Source organism: Leptosomus discolor, chromosome 2 (assembly GCF_034619465.1).
Source record: "Leptosomus discolor isolate bLepDis1 chromosome 2, bLepDis1.hap2, whole genome shotgun sequence".
Classification (NCBI taxonomy): Eukaryota; Metazoa; Chordata; class Aves; order Leptosomiformes; family Leptosomidae; genus Leptosomus; species Leptosomus discolor.
The window spans coordinates 55,323,014-55,340,336 of NC_141392.1; the positions used below are offsets into that span (position 1 = coordinate 55,323,014).

The 17,323-nt window shown below is 45.2% G+C and overlaps 1 protein-coding gene across 1 annotated transcript; it reads right to left on the minus strand.

The window, feature by feature from the left end:
• Window positions 1–3,762: 3,762 nt before the first annotated feature.
• ZC3H12D (zinc finger CCCH-type containing 12D) lies at window positions 3,763–13,179 on the minus strand. The gene is made up of 5 exons (XM_009952213.2): window positions 12,800–13,179; window positions 8,621–8,760; window positions 7,372–7,606; window positions 5,514–5,620; window positions 3,763–4,805 (listed from the first exon to the last, which is right to left on the minus strand). Exons 1-5 carry the CDS (start codon window positions 13,177–13,179, stop codon window positions 3,763–3,765), a joined length of 1,905 nt encoding a protein of 634 aa, XP_009950515.2.
• Between the last annotated feature and the right edge of the window lie 4,144 nt (window positions 13,180–17,323).

Below are 17,323 nucleotides of genomic sequence, written 5' to 3' on the forward strand. Positions count from 1 at the left end.
CCAGCACATAGGAGGTAAATGCTACAGTGGTCTTGTACGTATGTGACTGAATGCAGAGCAGACATACCCTGAGGCCTACGGTGGCAAAGTGAATGAGTTACAACTCCAGGAGTAAAACAGATGTTCCGACTGCTGTCTGGCTTGGGGAAGGTCCATGCAGAAGGTGAAATATAATATCTGAATTGTTATCTTAGAGATATGTGTGTAAAGTACCTGTGTCCAACTAGTCTGTCCATTAAAGGCTTTCACCAGAGGCTTTGGGGTTTTTTTGACTGGCAGAGGTGGTCTGTCGTGCTTGGTGAAGTACAGGGCTTGCTCATTCTTCCCTAGCAATCCAACATTCTTGAGGAAGGCGGCCGTGAAACCTGTCATCTTCTATTTAGTTGTTTGTGATTAGTTCAAAGGTTTGCTTATAAATTGTGCCAGCTCTGATGGAAACTGAGTTAAAATATTGGCAAAACTTCTCAGAATAATTGGCAAATACACAGAGCAAGATTATTATCTACTTTAGTTTTTACGGTATCTAAGCTCACCGAATTAGTAGACCTGTCATCAAGGTTCTGTGAGGGAGAAATGTGAGCTGCCCAGGACTGCATCGGGTGCAGAGGAGAGGACCCTCCTCTTTTGCCCTTTTTATGCTGAGGAGCTGTTGTGCAGAGGTGACATCCACCCAAGACTTCTCAGTGAAATATTTGTATATCTAGTTTCCCTAGCCCCTCCCAAAGGAGGGTATCTTTGGCTTCCTAACTTTTGGGGAAAGGGCAAGACTAGAGAGAAGGGAAAAGGATTCTCTTTTATGACTGGTGGCTTTTTTAGTTTTGTTTTTTAAATCTTAAAATTACCTTGGCAACTCTGTAAATCTCCCTTAGGAAAGCAGCCTGTCTCCCAGAGGATTGCTCACGCTGCTTCTAGCTTCTTCTAAAAGAGTCCTGACAACCAAAAAGCAAAGAACATCAAGGGGTTTCCGAGCCTGTTGGGATTTATGGATTCATTTTCAACTTGGCAGTGAGAGCGGGACTTGAATGCATCTCAGCAGAGATACCAAATAGCAACAGCCTCCTACCCTGTCTGTGCAAAAGCTGCCTCCTCCTTTCTGTTAGCAGCCCCTTCCCTTACCTCAGGAGCTGACAAAGCCAAAAAGAAATCCTCCTGCCTTGGAAAAGTGTAAAAGGCTCTGCAGCAGGAACTCCTGAGTCCCAGATGCTTGTGCTGGGGTGAAATAACGAAACAGCCTGTGCTTTCCACAGGCTCTTGGCCAGCAGCAGAGCTCCTGTCAAGCAGGCAGTGACACAGCACTGCTGCTGAGCTGCCCTTCGAACAAAAGCTCCATGAGAAAAAACCCTCTGGTGAGCAGAAGAGCCAAGAGAAATCAAGTTCTCTTTAGCGCCTAAGTCTGATTTATTTCCTCAGACACTTTCTCAGCAGAATGCACATTCTATGTATTTTACTGTAAGATTGTCAATAAATAAGACAGAAATGAAAGAAATATAAATTATTAAACATCAAGAGAGGGTTTTGAACAACCACCAAATTCCTGTGCATCCCCAAAGGAAAAGGAGAAAAGCTTACACACATGTCTCCAGCAAGCTGAGGGCACTACATGAAGGCAGAGTGCCAGTTTTCCCATAGGTTTTAAATGCTTTCTCTATTGAAATGTGTAATGTACATTCCAGACATAAAAATAAATGTTGACATTTATGGTTATATCCTGCTCTGTTGCTCTGTGTATATTTTCTGAATGCTGGCATTTGGGACTTGCTCTGTTTGAGTATGTAGAAGGTATTTTTCCACTCTGCATCGCACGTTCTCTGCAAGTGTCTATGTGTGTACAGCAGTAGCTGGGAAAGCTCTGGCACGCGTTGTTAGGCGAGCCAATGAGCCTGACCTTAGACAGGCACAATATAGGCATTTAATCCACGAAATGTCTCGGGTCACTTCAGTGTGTTAAGTGTAGTGCGTGGCATATTTCAGCACAACTAATGTTGGCTGTAGACCTCAAGTACTTCTCAAAGCATTTCACAAGGCATTTGTTCCATAGTTTTGTTTTAATGTCATTTCTAATCTTTATGTGAAATGCAGTGGATAAATTTATAAGCCATTCTGGTGATCCAGAATTTTATATATATATATATATATATATATATATATATATAAAAAATATTATGACTATAATTAGTAGAAAATTCATGACATATGGAAAAAACTGTCACGTTCCATGAAGATAAAGCATATCTCCAAACTCCAAATTAGAATTTCTTGGAGCCAACAACATGGCCATAAGAGACTGAACTCATACAGTATACTTATTTCCTGATAATTCTTTGAACACCACCACAAAAAATAAGACGCTGCTTGCTTCCAGAGAGAAACAGGTCAAACCATCACCACTTTCAAGAAGAGCATCATGTGATAATGTCACTAAAGGTAAATTACTACTCCTTAGTCACTCTCTCAAAAGCAAAAGAATTCAGAGTTGTCCGTGAGGGCCATGTTTTAATTCCTTCCTGGGACCAACATCACCAGTTTTGCTTCAGAGAGGAACCTAACAGAGATACTGCGGGGTCAGAGGGTTTGTAAATCCCACCTGAATGTTGGACTTGATGAAGCATCAGTGCTAAGATGCATGGGGGGAAAAAAAAATAAATTTAAGAAATTACATTATTCAGAACAAAACATTCTAGATGACCATTTTATAATGTGTTAAATAATTTTTAAAACATGTCATACTGACATACTTAAACTTTGGTATAATGCCAAAAACCTTCAGGATTAACCTTAATATTTGAATTATAACCTGAAGAATTCAGTGGAATAATGCAGAAATTAGCAGCTTTGCAGCTTACTGAAAATCAAACATGTCCCAACAGAACACAGTTTAAATGTTTGTCATTATAAATCAGCTGTATAATTGCATTATGGGACCACATTTTGTAACTGAGGGTTAAGTCAACAATAGTTTTCTTGTTTGATACAACAGAGATACTTTAAAGCTTTTGTGTTTTTTCCCCCTTGGCATGATCCAGGTTTCTTCTTTTCTGAATTAATGATCCCAAGCCCTCAGCCCACATCAGGACTTATATTGAAGAAGACTTCCCTGATTTGACTTACTTACATTGTGTGTGATCCCTGAGAAATGTACCTGCAGGTATCTTCAGGTGCTCTGGTGTACCTCCACCACCTCTACTAGTGACTCTGTGTGCTCACAGCATTGGTTTATAAACATGAGATGTATATCTGAATGCTCACAGATACAGGGCTAGGTCTGTACCAGGCAATACTATGGACCCAAAGACGCTTTCTAGCAGAGAGCACAGCCCTGTGTTAGGGGAAATAAGCCAAATTACTTATGTGAGCTGAGCAAGGAGTCATGGAGAGCCCTTTACTGGGAGCCATGGAGCATGGTTCTTTTATGATAGTTGAACAATAGGTTAGGACTTTTAAAAACACTTCTAGTGTTTTAAGGCACTAATGAAGATCTATGCCATCCTGAACCCAGTCATCAGTGAGGTTCAAATGGTGACAGCACAGTTACCCTGAGCCCTGCCATTCATTTCCTTGGGAGGTGAATGAGATCCCGCTGTAGTGAATGGCAGCCTTTGCCTTGACTTGGTGCCCCATGTGACATAGCTGGTTGATGCTTAGACTTGTGGAAGAGCTATAACCCTTGCCATAAAGCCCTTTAATAACGCTTAGTAAAGCCTCAGAGTAGCATCTTTATTGCCCAAGGTCTTGTGCTTTGGGGAAAGGTTTGATCTGGAGGCTTCACAAGTTTCTGTGTCTTTGAATCAGCAAAGTCAAGCTAGCAATATCCTTGATATCGGGGTACAAAGCTATGACATGGTTCACCTCGCTGTAAGGGAAAAGGGAGCACAGCTCCCTGTAGATGTTTGCTTGCTGGACAGAGGGTGGCCTCACAGCTGGGGCGGGCCAGTAGTCACTGTACGAGGCATCAGGATAAGCATGGGCTTTCTGGAAAAAGTCCAGTCCGTTGCTGGAGTCTAACAGAAAGGGCTGCCGTAGGGGCCGGCTGGGGAAACAGTGCTGCTGCTGCAGCTGGTGCTTGCTGTGCAAGTGGCGTGGGTCGGGGGGAAGAGCTGCAGGCTGTGGCAAAACATGGTGCTGAGTCTCCAGGGCCTGTTTGTGCTGAGCACCGTCAGGGGCGTAGCAGCTCCTCTGACCCATCCCGTGCACGCTGCAGCACTCCTGAGCCCAGCTGTGGTCTGGGCACATCCTGCCCCGCGCAGGCGGGAGCGCTGTTTGCTGGAAAGGGCACCCCAGTAAGCAGGTCTGATCCGAGCTATGGGGGTGATGGAGCGAGTACAGGTTGTGCCTGAGGTCACCGCAGCGATGAGGGCTGTCTGTCACCTCTCTGTCCTGAGAGGTATGTGCAGACCAATTGTAGCCACAGATGTCGTCACCGATGGATAGCGCTGACATCTTCTCCAGGAGAGGCTGGTCTCGCAGCGGCTTTGCCTGTAGCAACCGCTGGTCCAGCCCCAGGTCAGAGCCGGGGCTGATGGCCCAGGCACTGGGTGGCTGCTCAGCACAGCTCTGCCAGGACCACCCTGGGTAGCAGGAAGCCCCCGCGCAGCCACTGGCTTCTCGCCGCGTTTCTGAGCAGGCATCATGGGGTGCAGGCTCTTCTCTGGTCCTGTACGGTGAGTGGTTACACTTCTCCTCCTCTTTCCCTAGGCTTAATGGGACCTTTATTTTGGCCCTGAGCTCATCAGCAACTGAGAGCTGAGCTTGATGTGGTCTCTCTGGGTGGTAAAATTTGCATTTATTTCCATAGGTGCATTTTCTACCTGAAAGAAGCAAAAAATAGAACAGGAGGTTGTCGCTAGTACCCATGTTGATAAATGCACTCATCACTTCTCCCCAGCACTGTGCATTTGCAGGGGCGTGGTGAGTACAAACAGCAAAGAGGGGAAGTGCTGTTTTCCAATTCAGTACTTTTGACCCCAGATTTAAATATTGCTGATGTAATATTGCAGGGCAAAGCAGCAGTGAAAGCAAATTTCTGCTATTTTGGAAGTGTCTGAAAGTCATTTATGTTCCGGTTGCTGCACTCAGTGGGCTGGGAGACCTGCTGCTACAAAGGGTTGCTTCAAAAAATGGTGTAGGGATTTACCTCTGAGAAACCTGCACAGTACTGGAAAGCTGTTGGGAGCGGGGAGAGGGGAAGTGTTTGGATGGCTTCTCGCAAGTGCCACAAAGTGAAAAGTGTGCACAGGCTGGGGGGGTCAGTAAGGCCATGGTGCCTGGTTTGGGTGCTGTGTGCAGGCAAGGATGGAGGAGCCAGAAACAGCTGCTGCCTTTGCTGAGGATGAGGCCAGCTAAGCAGAAGAGGAAAAAAGCACCACAAGTTTGCGCAGCCCTGACCCAAGTCCCTGCCACACAAAGCGAGGTGGCACATGGCAACGGCGCTTGCCCTTAGCCGAAGGAAAGCTCTACTGGGAAGCAAGGGGCAGGAGGAAGAGGGGTGGCAGGTCACAGCATGGGGAGAAACCCACCGTAGGGACAAGGCTGCCATTTTGGTTCAGGAGGCACTGGCTTTTTGCTGAGGAAGTTGTTAAGAGTGGGTCCATACCGGCCTAACGGATCATCAGGAGGCATAAACCTGAAAAAGGAAAAAGTCACAGGGGTAAGAAGAATATCTTGAGCTTTGAGAGCTGAAGCGCCATCACAGCTTGTAGCACAAACTTAGGGCAGAAAATCTTTGTGATCCTTTTTTGGCCTGCCCTTCAGGAGTCAGGCTGCACTACTAGACACAGTGCCTTGCTCCCTGCCAAGACAACAATATTTCAGCTTTATGTAGTTGTTTTTTTCTTTCCTAATAAACACAAAACAAGGCACAGCAGCTTGGCATAGCTCTGACCAGCCAGCGGCCCCAGCCGTGGCAGCATTGCTTCCTTTTTCTTTGAACCAGCAGCAAACTGTTCTGTGGTCCCAGCACTGTGCTCCTCACCATCAGCTCCCTTCCACAGCAAACTCACTTTTCTCTTACTAAATAATTGGAGGAGAATGAGGATTAAAAAGCCAGCAGTTAGTTAATTCAGAGCTAGAGCTGATCATGTACATGGTGTGATAAACAAGCCCAGCCTTTTTCAAGGATTCAGTGAGGATTTCCCACTACATGGCCTGCAAAATGCTCAGATAAAACTGGTTATTCTTCTATGCCATTACCTGAACGTGTTGCTCCAGGAAGAAAACTAACATCGCTGGGCTTGTTTGCAGACGAATCTGCACCGTACCCACCCATGGAACAACCCTCCGTTAGATAGAGGGAGATGTGAGCAGGAGGGGAAGGGAGGCACTGGGGGAATTTGGTTGTCCTCATAATGGGACTGAAACCTCCAACCTCAGGCTGCGGCTTTAGAGAGATTCCCAAAGCTGTGCAAAAAGGTCTTGTTGAAACTATTCAAAAGGGCTTCACGATAACAGCTAGACTTTCTAAGGGAAGGATCTGGCAATCCCTATGAAATAAGACAGAAAATATCATCTAAGTATTTGTAACCCATTAGTAACTAGGGAAGAAGCCTGGTGCTAGTTGGAGAGAATGGACCCGAGCTTTGAGAAATACAGTACGCTGATGTTCAGCACCTGCATTTCTGTGAACAATGTTACAAGGAAACTGAAGCCCAGTGCCAAGCACTCCCATCCAGGTTTGGAGGTGGGCGAACCAAGTCTCCATCCTGACCCATGGAAACTTCCACTGTGTAAGGCAGCTTCTCCACTCACCCTCGTCCTTGCACACTGGATGTCTCCCAGTGCCCTTCCCCAGCCAAACCGATGGCCAACGAACACCTCTGCTACTATGAAACTCAGACAAGGTTAGTACGTACAGACTGAGGAGCGTACAGCTCAGCCTCACAGGCACGGTGCAAGTGCCTTAATGAAAACCTTCCCCGATGGGGGTGGTTAAGGGCCAGGGAGACTAGCTTCTCGTCTCTCTTCTAGAAAGCTGTGGTTACAAAAGCACAGGAAAAAGTGCTGTTCTGCCTTGTAAGGGAATTAAAAATACTGCCAGATAGCCAGCCTCCTCTCACAGATTTCATTCTCTTTCTTACAGGAAATAGAAATTAAAAGATACCGAGCCTTGGTTTAAGATCCCTGTCTGGACTGGAAAGAAGCAAAGCTGGTCACTAATGTTGCCATTCAAATAGAGAAGTTTATTGAAGAGCGATATAGGGATTTTAAGACCAAAGCTGAGGGAGCAGGAACTAAAGAAACAAGATAAGAAAAGTCGTGGTAAATTCCTTTCAGGAAAAGGCACTTGTACTCTGCTACTCCTGGGAGGTGCATTGATGTTGGAGCTGACCTGGCTATGATGTTTAAATTCAAGATTGTTTAACACAAACTGTCTCCTACCTGTTACTGACAAAAGAGTACATGAGTAGTCGCTGCTCAATAAACCATTTCCATTCGGGGTTTTCGTTCTGGAGATCCCGGTAATGATCATTGGAAACAATGACTCCGTCTTTCTCATAAGCTACTTTCACTATATAGCGATCATCGTAGCAAACTACCCTCTTGCCTTTCACCTTCCGGGATGGGGTGTACACAAGGATCGATTGGTTTTCAAGCTCTTCAAGGATGTGCTGATCTGGTGGGGTGATTTGCAGAAATAGAAGGGGAACAAAAATTTTAAAAAAGAAACTAATTAATTAGTAATGACCAAGACTCAATGATGCGCTAGAAACCAACAGGAATCTAAAGATGTTTCAGCACTTTAGGCAACTTACAGCAGTGTGATTTTCGGATGCACTGATATCTGGTAGTTATTTGGAAACTTGAAAATTAGGTCTTTTACCTAAGCATCTACTTGTAAAATTTGAGACACCCTTTTCTGATTTTTAAGTCTCATCTGTGAAAGGATGGCTTGAATTCTACACCAGAGGCATACTGAACGCCTGTAGTGCCCTTTTCACCCCACTATGTGCTAGAAGGCTCATAACCAGCCCTGATATGAGCTTTACTTGGTGACAAAATGTGCCTGATTAAATAAATAAACTTCTTTTGCTGCTGCTGAGGACACTGACAACTTGTCATTCCTGCCATGCAGAAAGGGGGATCCCCAGCCGCCTCATCTGCAGACACGAAGCTGCTGGCACAAACCGGACAGATTTATTTCCATACAAGCTAAATCTCACCACCCTCCACAGACTTCAGCTGGTGCATTTTCTTCTCTTGGAAGGGGAACCAATGTAGGTCCTGTATTCTATTATCTTAACAGATAATAGTCATGAAGTAGTCAACATTTTAGATACTGCTGCCTTTGGATAATATGTACAACGATGTTGTCGTCTCCTGGCTGGCCTTAAAAGCTCTGCCGATGCATTGCGAGCTGACAAACTCCTTCTTTAACTCAGCTGGCAGCAACTTGTGCTTGTAAAGCAGAAGGCTCAAAGCAGTGTAACAAGGCCTTGTAAGCAGTTTTAGCTGCTAGCCTGGAGCTTGCAGCAATAAATTAACACCTAACTTAAGTGATGGAAACCTGGTATACAGCTTGCACTGTGCTTGTCTTCTTTATAGGGCAAAACTGGAATGGACTCTTCACATTCCCTGTCTCCAAACTGCACCTAATGGTTGACAAATTATGCCCAGGACAGTGACTTACCTTCAATGGGACTGTCTTGTCGAGGTGGCTCCTTTCTCCAGAGTGGGACAAAAACCTTTATGTACCTGTGGCCCCTCTCTCGAAACCAATCCACTGCCAGCTGGATCCCCCAGCAGGAGAATACTTCTTTGTTTCCATGACTACGGGAAAAAAAAGGAGGAGGATGGTGAGGCAAAGCTTTCAAGCAGCTTAGAGTTCTCTTTGAGCCACTAATGAAAAGGCAAAATAAAGAGCTTTTGTGTCATTTATCAGTTTCCAAGTGTGGTAAAACTGCCCAGTTTGCCATGTAACAGGTATGCAGGCCAGTTAGTGTGCTTATCTTGTACCAGCCTTGGACAGAACGCAGGCTAACTAGCACACTTATCATTTACCTGACAATAAGAAGGGGAGGAAGGATGAGCATTTTGCTTATCTGGCCAAGACACAGCACAGATGTTGGAAATTTTACAACCTGGCAATTTGGATGTTTTATGACCCAGCCCAATGACTGCAACTGATGGGATGAGGTGAAGTTCTTTTATAGCCAGAGGTTGTATCAACAAGGCTGGAGACAAGGCCTAACTGACAGAAGTTGTGCCAACGAAACCAGAGGAGGAGTCTACAACTGTAGCAAGCGCTGGCTTTCCTTCCACCCCCCATCCCCTTAATTAATAGTGCTATCAGCCTGCTAAGAGCCAATCAGCACACAAGATATGACTCAGTCCTACCTCATCAGTAGGTATAAAATTAGTCTTTAGAATCTTCTATTTGGAGGAAGAGAATTTCAACTATCTGAACAGGTCGACAGGCCTGGACCTCTCTCCTCCTCAACCAGGGACGCCTCTTTGATAAGATTTGCGCCTGAAACTTTGTCAGATGTTACTCAGGAAAATATTGCTAACAAAAGCGCTGTATTACTAACTCGAGCTCATTTTTTGCAGTGAGTGTATTTATCAACAGCAATTCTGAACTTGTTATATCTGTCATTTTAATAAATGACCCACCTTTGCAACTTTGCAAATCTGTCTCACTGAAAGTCCCAGGCAGGACTGTGAAACGGGCAAGCGTTGACTTTAATATGTGGCAACACACATGTAATCCTTAGTCATAACCCATTGACCAAGTCTGGGACTAAGGGTGGATCTAGCTGCACCTAGGCTCCTCTCTGAGAAAGAGTTTAGAGAGTAAGGGGGTCCACCCTGAACCTCGTGACTCAATAGGAGGGCTTTCCCTCCCCTCCCGCACTTTCTTCTCCTTACACATAAACTATTGACCAGTTCAATGGGAGAACATCCCTCAGCCACGTATCAAACTCGTGACCCTTTTATGTAACACCAAGACAACAATCTGGCAGAGTGTCCTGGCTGGGCAGATCCAAACACCTCTTTCAGTGGAACCAGAATCTTGTTATTTAAAGCAGTCTGGATACTTAAAACCAGAGGGAAACCCAGGAAACCAAAAAAGGGACAACACCTCACGGGAGATGGCCACAGACACCTCAGGCCCATCTTTATCTTTCCCTAGTTGGTGGAGTTTGTCTTCGTTGCACAGAGAGGTAGGAAAGCCCTAGGACAGGCGTTGTAGAGGACGCAGGCAAGGTGGGTTCTGAAGAATTAGCATTATTCAGAGCAAGACACAGAAAACAACCTCAAGAAAAGCGATCAGAGGTAATATCCTTCCTAAGTTTCTCCCCTCCCATTGGAAGTTCTTACTGCTTGTCTTTCACTTACCTAAAATTTGATTACAGTGCAGTGCACGTGTAAAGGAAAGTAATTTGCTAACTCCCTCAAAAGTAAACTCTACACAAAGTCCAAAAATGGCTAAATGCCCTCACAGTATCTACAGAAACCTCATCCTTGTACTTTGAGCTTTCTGGATAATATCACCACAGTCTCACTCAGGCTTTCACCTCTGCAAAATGTAAATAACTCTCTCAGTTACTACACCTATCTGCGGTGACGGACCAGTTGAGGACAATGCCACAGACTTAAATGCTTCTCCCCACATCGTCCCCCAGGAATTCACCTCTAGGTTCTGCCTACATCAGCCTCATAACCAAAGCTCCATTTTACACCTAACAAAAGTTCCGTGCTGAAATGGTGACCACAAATGAAAAATAGTACAATTCGGAGCAAGAAGCACGCTTGTTTATTAACAATACCCAGGCAGTAGGAAGTCTTAAAAATCCCTCACCAATAGGTCTGAAGTGCTCAACACATCTAATCTCCATTCTAGAACCGCTGTTTTGTTTGGTTTTAAAGGATAGCATCTATCCAGGCTAAGTATAAAGTCACCTGGATAGGTGAGTTGGAAGTTCAGGTGACTTCTTCAAATAACTGCCTTTAAAAGGAAGTCTAGGTACATCTTTAATGCCTCAAATAAAGTTCAGCAACAGTCTGCTTTAACATTGACTATATATAACCCTGACAGCTTTAGGAAAGTAGCTCTAGATGTACTGCCAGTACAGAAGTTAAAGCACTCAAGCATAAGTGATTTGGCCAAAAGGCCAAGCAGAACAAGCAAGAAGAGGCACCCAGAATTGCTTCTTAGCATTATCACTTAATCTGGCTGCTGCTACATATTGCTTTAGCCCTGGTGAATGTGTACCTGTAATAGTATGTACATGTAGAGGGTGCTGCAGTGTCAACACAATTGAACAGCAATGCCTCAACACGAGGAAAACCTTTTTCACTGTGAGGGTGGCAGAGCACTGGGACAGGCTGCCCAGAGAGGCTGTGGAGTCTCCTTCTCTGGAGACATTCAAAACCCGCCTGGACACGTTCCTGTGTGACCTGCTGGTGGTGAACCTGCTTTAGCAGGGGGTTGGACTGGATGATCTCCAGAGGTCCCTTCAATCCCTGCCACGCTGTGATTCTGTATTCTGTGGTGCGAGGAGAACGGAGCACATGGCCAGTCAGGGACAGTATCGCCCCTAAGACAATGGAAGGGTAGGGGCTCAGCTGAGCTGCTCTGCCTGAACAGGTGCTCATTTCTTTTGCAGCGAGACAAGAAGGACACCCTAAGGAGGGTCTAGGGTCAAAATGCAAATGGGGGCAGGAAAGCCTAACACCTGGCTACCGAGCTCAGGGCCCAGCAAAGGCTAAGCAGTTTTGCACGGTTGGGTATTTTTTCACACCCCATGAGCTGCCCTGACCAAAGAACCTCTTGCTTTCAGCTGGGCTTTCTCCCTTCATCCAGAAGATGGCATAATTTGCTCAGCCTCCAGTTGCTCTGCATGTGTTTGTCCACTTTGCCTTCTAACTAGAGGGGATGTGGTCTCATCTCACCTCACACCAAAGCCAACCAAAGGAGAAAGCCCTCCTCTGCCCTGTCCCAACCTGCAGGGACGGGCTTGACCCTGCTGAGGAGACACAAAAGTTAACAGGAAAAAAGGGTGGATAGCCAGCAGACTCTCAACTCTGGCTGCTTGTGTTGCTCGGGTAAAGAGAGGCCAACCCACTGCTGTCTTTGGCCTTCCCATCCACACGGACATGCCAGGCTCCCCATCAATAGCAGTGCTTTCACAGTGTCAGGACACTGCTTAGGAAATGTAATTGGCTAAGATTGGTTGCTATGATATTTCCCAGAAATAGAATTAATTAAGGAGGGAATGACTCTATTCAGTATGTCAACTGTCAATTCCCTGATATTTCCATAAAAATGAAGCCAACCCAAAACCCAACAAAAATATACAAGCCGAGAGCATTGTTCGGCTTAACTTGCAAGTCAAAACAGTATGACTGTGATGTTGTTAGGAATCACAGTCACCCATCTTTATTTTTCCTCTCCTTCTTAGGTTAGTTGGGCTATTCTATCTGTTCACCAGTTTTTCCTAGAAACATCTCGGCATATAGATTTAGAAATCCTAGGCATCCATTTGAAAAAGCAAGGAAACATCAATGGTGAACCAAAAGGAAAGGAGAGCTGCTGAATCATACTGCCATAAACAGTAGTGGTTAGCTAGCTGTGGGCTTATGAAAGGTCAAAATGCAGAGCGAGCAAGTGATTGCATTTGGCATGCGTATTTATGGGCATAGAGACAGCTGGTCCCTAGAAGATGCGCCTCAGCCAAAGACCAGCACATTATACATCAAATACATTAATGTACCTCTCACCTGAAGAAAAAAAACAGCAAGCCATCAGCTTTAAAATTCAAAAGCTTCAGAGGAAGAGAGATCCTTTTTAGGAAATAGAGCTTACCTCATTGCAACATTGCTGCCATCGATCACAATGGGTCTCAAGCAATCGGAAGAATCACTTTCATCTCCAAGCCACTTCAACCCTGGTGTAGTGCTACATGATCCACGAGCAACAAGTTTTAGCGGGGGAGGCTGAGTCTGGCTCTCCAGAGCTTGAGGTTTGCTCCCCATCCGAATCAGCTCTTTCAGCACATCATCCTCCAGGGCCTCTTGGCCCAGGTTCTCCAGCACTTTGCAGATGTCCTGCTTACCATAGCCCAGCTTGCAGAAAAAATCCAGCTTGCTCTGGTGCACTTCCACCCCTGTCGTAGAAACTTTTCTGGAGCGTGGTGGTACTGGTTTGCTAGAAAGTGAACTGGCCAGTGCCATCTTAGCTGGCATTTATGTTCCTTGAAACCCAGTGCCTCTGTCTTCCCAGTCTGGCTTAACAGGCATCAGCTTTAGGGAGGGAAAAGTTAGAAACAACAGAAGCGTTAAGGAAGAACGTTCAATCTCAGTTATTTGCCTAGTGCACAGCAAAGAGACTATCTGATCAGCTGTCTTCTCTCTGAAGAGACTGCCCAGTCTTCTCTCAGCATTAAAGCAATTTTCTGGTCCACTCTTATTTATAAAAGCACTGGAATGTCCCATGCAGTGTTTGTCACTGTCCAGGCATTATGTCAGACAGGTGTCATCCTGCTTCATGAGCTGTGCAAGACTGGCTGTACACAGACACGCTGCATGCGTAAGTTTGTTCTTAAGACTTATCTCACCGGAAATGATACAAAGGACGGTGTAACCGGGGATTTTCAGTTTGCTCAGTGTGGTTTGCAAGCCACAGATAAAAATCTGTTGAATGTTGTTGGATGGGCTCATATGCCATAGCAACTTAACAAGTATAACAAATTTCATCGAGTGACTTAAGGAAACATTGTTCGCAGAGTAGCTGGGAACTCTGAACTTTTGTTTATAGTTTTGTCTTTCCTAGTATGTGCCCGTCTGTGCATACACAGATGTACCTTATGAAATTCTGTCACCCATCTGTTCCGATGATGCCTGACTTTTACTCTTTTCGTGTTATTTGCTATTTCAATGAGAACTTTTATATTCAGAGAAGCAGCTTGTTTTTTGAAAGCTGTTGGGACAGTGGTTGGAAGCAGGCAATCTGAAAAGCAGTTTCGATTTCGCTTGGATTTATTGTCAAGAGAAACTGGTAATTCAGAAATGAGTGTGCAGAAGTAGCAGAAAGCTACTTCAAGCTTCTCCAGAACTGCACTATTTACATTTCTGGTCTACCCAGTAAATGAAGGTGATGGGCAGCATATGCAGGCATACCCAGAGCTGCTTCAGCCAACAAGCCTGACAACAGAAGGACATACCATACATCTTTGGTCACTGTTGGCATGCCTGCACCAAAGCTTCTCTTGCCACATCTCTGCAATTATTGGTGCTACCTGGATAAAAGACGTGGCTGGGTCACCTACCCACATGTAGGATGTAAGGGTGGCCCTCTTCCCTTCACTAGTTGTGGGCAGCAAATGACGCAGAACTAACTGACCAAACAACTACCTCCGTGAGAAGCCCAGAGCCATAATCACATTGCACCCGCCACCTCCCCTTCCCAGCCCAGCCTGCCGACCACTGGACCACCCCAGAAGCCCAGAAGCTGAAAAGGCACAGAGGTACTGGAGACAGGAGAGGAGCCTGAGTGCAGCTCCTTCCTAAGGCATTAAGAGGCCCCCTGGGCTGTGGGGAAGAAACCCACATTGGGTTCAGTTAATTTAAAACTGATTATTTCTGCAAGAAAACCTGATAATTAGTGATGACCCCACCTCATACAACTTTGACCTTTACTTTTCTACATAGCATTATAACTTTCAGGTTATAATGGAAGAAATCTGTCACTCTGCAAAGTGACAAACAGCATCAGTAAAATAAAAAATACCTTAGGTATGTCATATACATAAGGGGAAAGCAGTTATCGTGTATTTTTCCATCTAAATCAAAGCGTTGCTTATTTTAGCCAGTGAGCTTGACTGTTTTTCTTCACAGTGCTATCTACAAGTGTAATCGTTTTTACATTTAAGCCTCGTTTTTAATTCATGGACTGAAAATGAAAAAATATTTGCCTGCTTTTTTGTTACTGAAACAGTTTCTCAACTTTGAAATAACTATGTTTTGAACTGAAATCCATTAATGTATCTTTATACCTGGATATAGACGAAGCTGTCACAGCTGGGCTAGCAGTGTAGCAAACCCTGCTTCCAGGTGTGCGGTCAGTGGCTCCAAACACTTAATAAGTACTACCTAAATTTTTTTTAGTGTCTGGATTATTTTAATAGATTGTCATAAAAGAAAAACTTTAGTTGCTATCTATATTTTAATAGCTATCACTATTATTTTTAAACCTTTATTTCTATCTATTCTGATGCTTTTCTTTTTATTTCTTTCTTTTTTAATAACAGAGCAATTTCCCACATTAGCATGACATCGTGTTGTGTATATGTTTGTCCTGGATTTCATCAGAAAGTAGGTTCAATTCAAACCTTCAAAATCTTACCAGGCAGCTTTCCGGCTGCAGAGGGTGCAGAGGCCGCGCCCGTCCCGCGGCGCGCACCTCGCAGCCCCAGCGGCAGCAGCACACGCGGGCACAAGCTGGATGAAGGCTGCTCACCACATCACTTCTCCAGCCCCACCCCAGGAAGCCCCGAGCCCGTGGGCCACGTCTGCACACTTTGCACCCCGGCCCGCAGCGGCAGCGTTTGCAAGGCTTGGCCCTTCTGCGCACCCTTTGGCTTGGTGAGCTGGGGCAACGCCTGGGAAACGCTGGGCCCCAGATCACTGCCTGGGGTCGATACGATGCAGTATCAGCCATCACCAGCAATGTGCTAGTTCTGCAAAGTTAAACACTGGATTTCTGCTTGGTCACAGCCACCACTGAGGTCACCCTTCTAAAGAGAGAATTAAAGGATGATAAAATCACCAGCTCACGCATTAGTAAGCGGTCAGTAGCGTGCCCAAGTTCAACAGGTCAGTTGGTTGCTTATAACCAGCACAAAAACATGTGACAAGAGGGGAAACTGTGCATCAGAGTCCTTTTTTTAGCTTTTTAGTCCTTTTGCTATCACAAACAGGTTGTGAATTCCCATCTATAAAATTTATGACCTTCATTTTAAAACTACTTAGATTTCTTCTTGCTACTTTCTCCATCTTTCACCTGAGCCAGCCCTGTTAGGAAGCTGCTCTTGTTTTCCCTCCACTGAGAGCTAAATTTATCCAAAGGTAATTGCATGCTCATCCTATGTTCCAGCTTAAAAAGCACCCCTCTCTGTCTGTGGTGTTGTGCCCCCTCTTGCATGTGCATGCGCGCGCACACACACACACACAGACAGAAGGAATGGCTTTAGTCATGTTTCCAAAATTCTATTTTAATCTTAACATTTTAGCTGTTAAAAAAAATTACTTTTGACCAAAAAATTGAGAAACCTGTTAAGGTCTTCTGTCTTTTCTATATTTTGAAAGATTTGGAAGATTAGAAGAAAATCATTTGAAATTTTTGTAAAAACTTTCCAAAAAAGTAGTGGTTATATTCTAATTCCTCATCTTGAATGACTTTAAAAAACAATTTTTGCCTAGGCCTTCCACCAGGTCTTTGCTCCACTTGCAACCAGTCAGAGCAGGACCAGGTGTGTGCCCAGCAGCACCTCCAGCCGCCTCAGGCCACAGAACCACAGTAAGGACCAGCTTGACTCAGAGGGAGCTGGGGCTTCTCAAAGCCCCCACCAAAACACCATCCTGCCCGAGCAGGGCCAGAGGGGACACGGCCCCAGCTGGACCTGGCATTGGTCAAGGCAGAGCAGGTTCAAGTCTTCTCTAAACTAGGCGTGCGTGCTGAGTCACACCAGGAGCGCAGAAACAGCTCCTGGCCACCGCAGTGTCCCCCCTCACACCATAGGTTTGGGCCACCTCTTCTTCCTCCTCTGTCCCTGAGTCTGCCAGCCCATTCAAGCCCTTCCATGAGATGTTCTGCTGAAAGAAGAGGGACTGCTCTGCTTTCAGAAAAACAAGAACTTTTACTTCCATAAATTAGAGATGCACATAAACTCTTAATAACAAGACCAGTCATTTCTTGGCTTGATGATTAAGAAAAGATTCACCTTTTTCTTCCCCACATTCCCTGGTGAATTTGCCAAAAATAGTAAACCCAAACTCCCCAGAGAGCGAGCTGTACCCACAGGCAGCCCCACTTTCTGTGCACCTTTACCTGACAGCTGCTCTTGCTGCATCCCAGCAGTATCGTCCCACCATTCGCGAGCCAGAAGCTGGATTCAGAGCAGTACCAGGCTCACAAGGAAGTCGTCAGCCAATATTTAGAGACTTTATGGCAAGGCTGATGTCAATTGAGAGCAAACAAGTGCAGTGAGCAGGTTAGAGCTCATTCTATAGGAAGGTTTTACTTCCTCATTTGGCTGGCTGAGCTCTCATTTAACTGTACAGGTTGATAAACTTTCACTTCATTTTTCAAAAGGGAAAAAAAAAAAAAAAA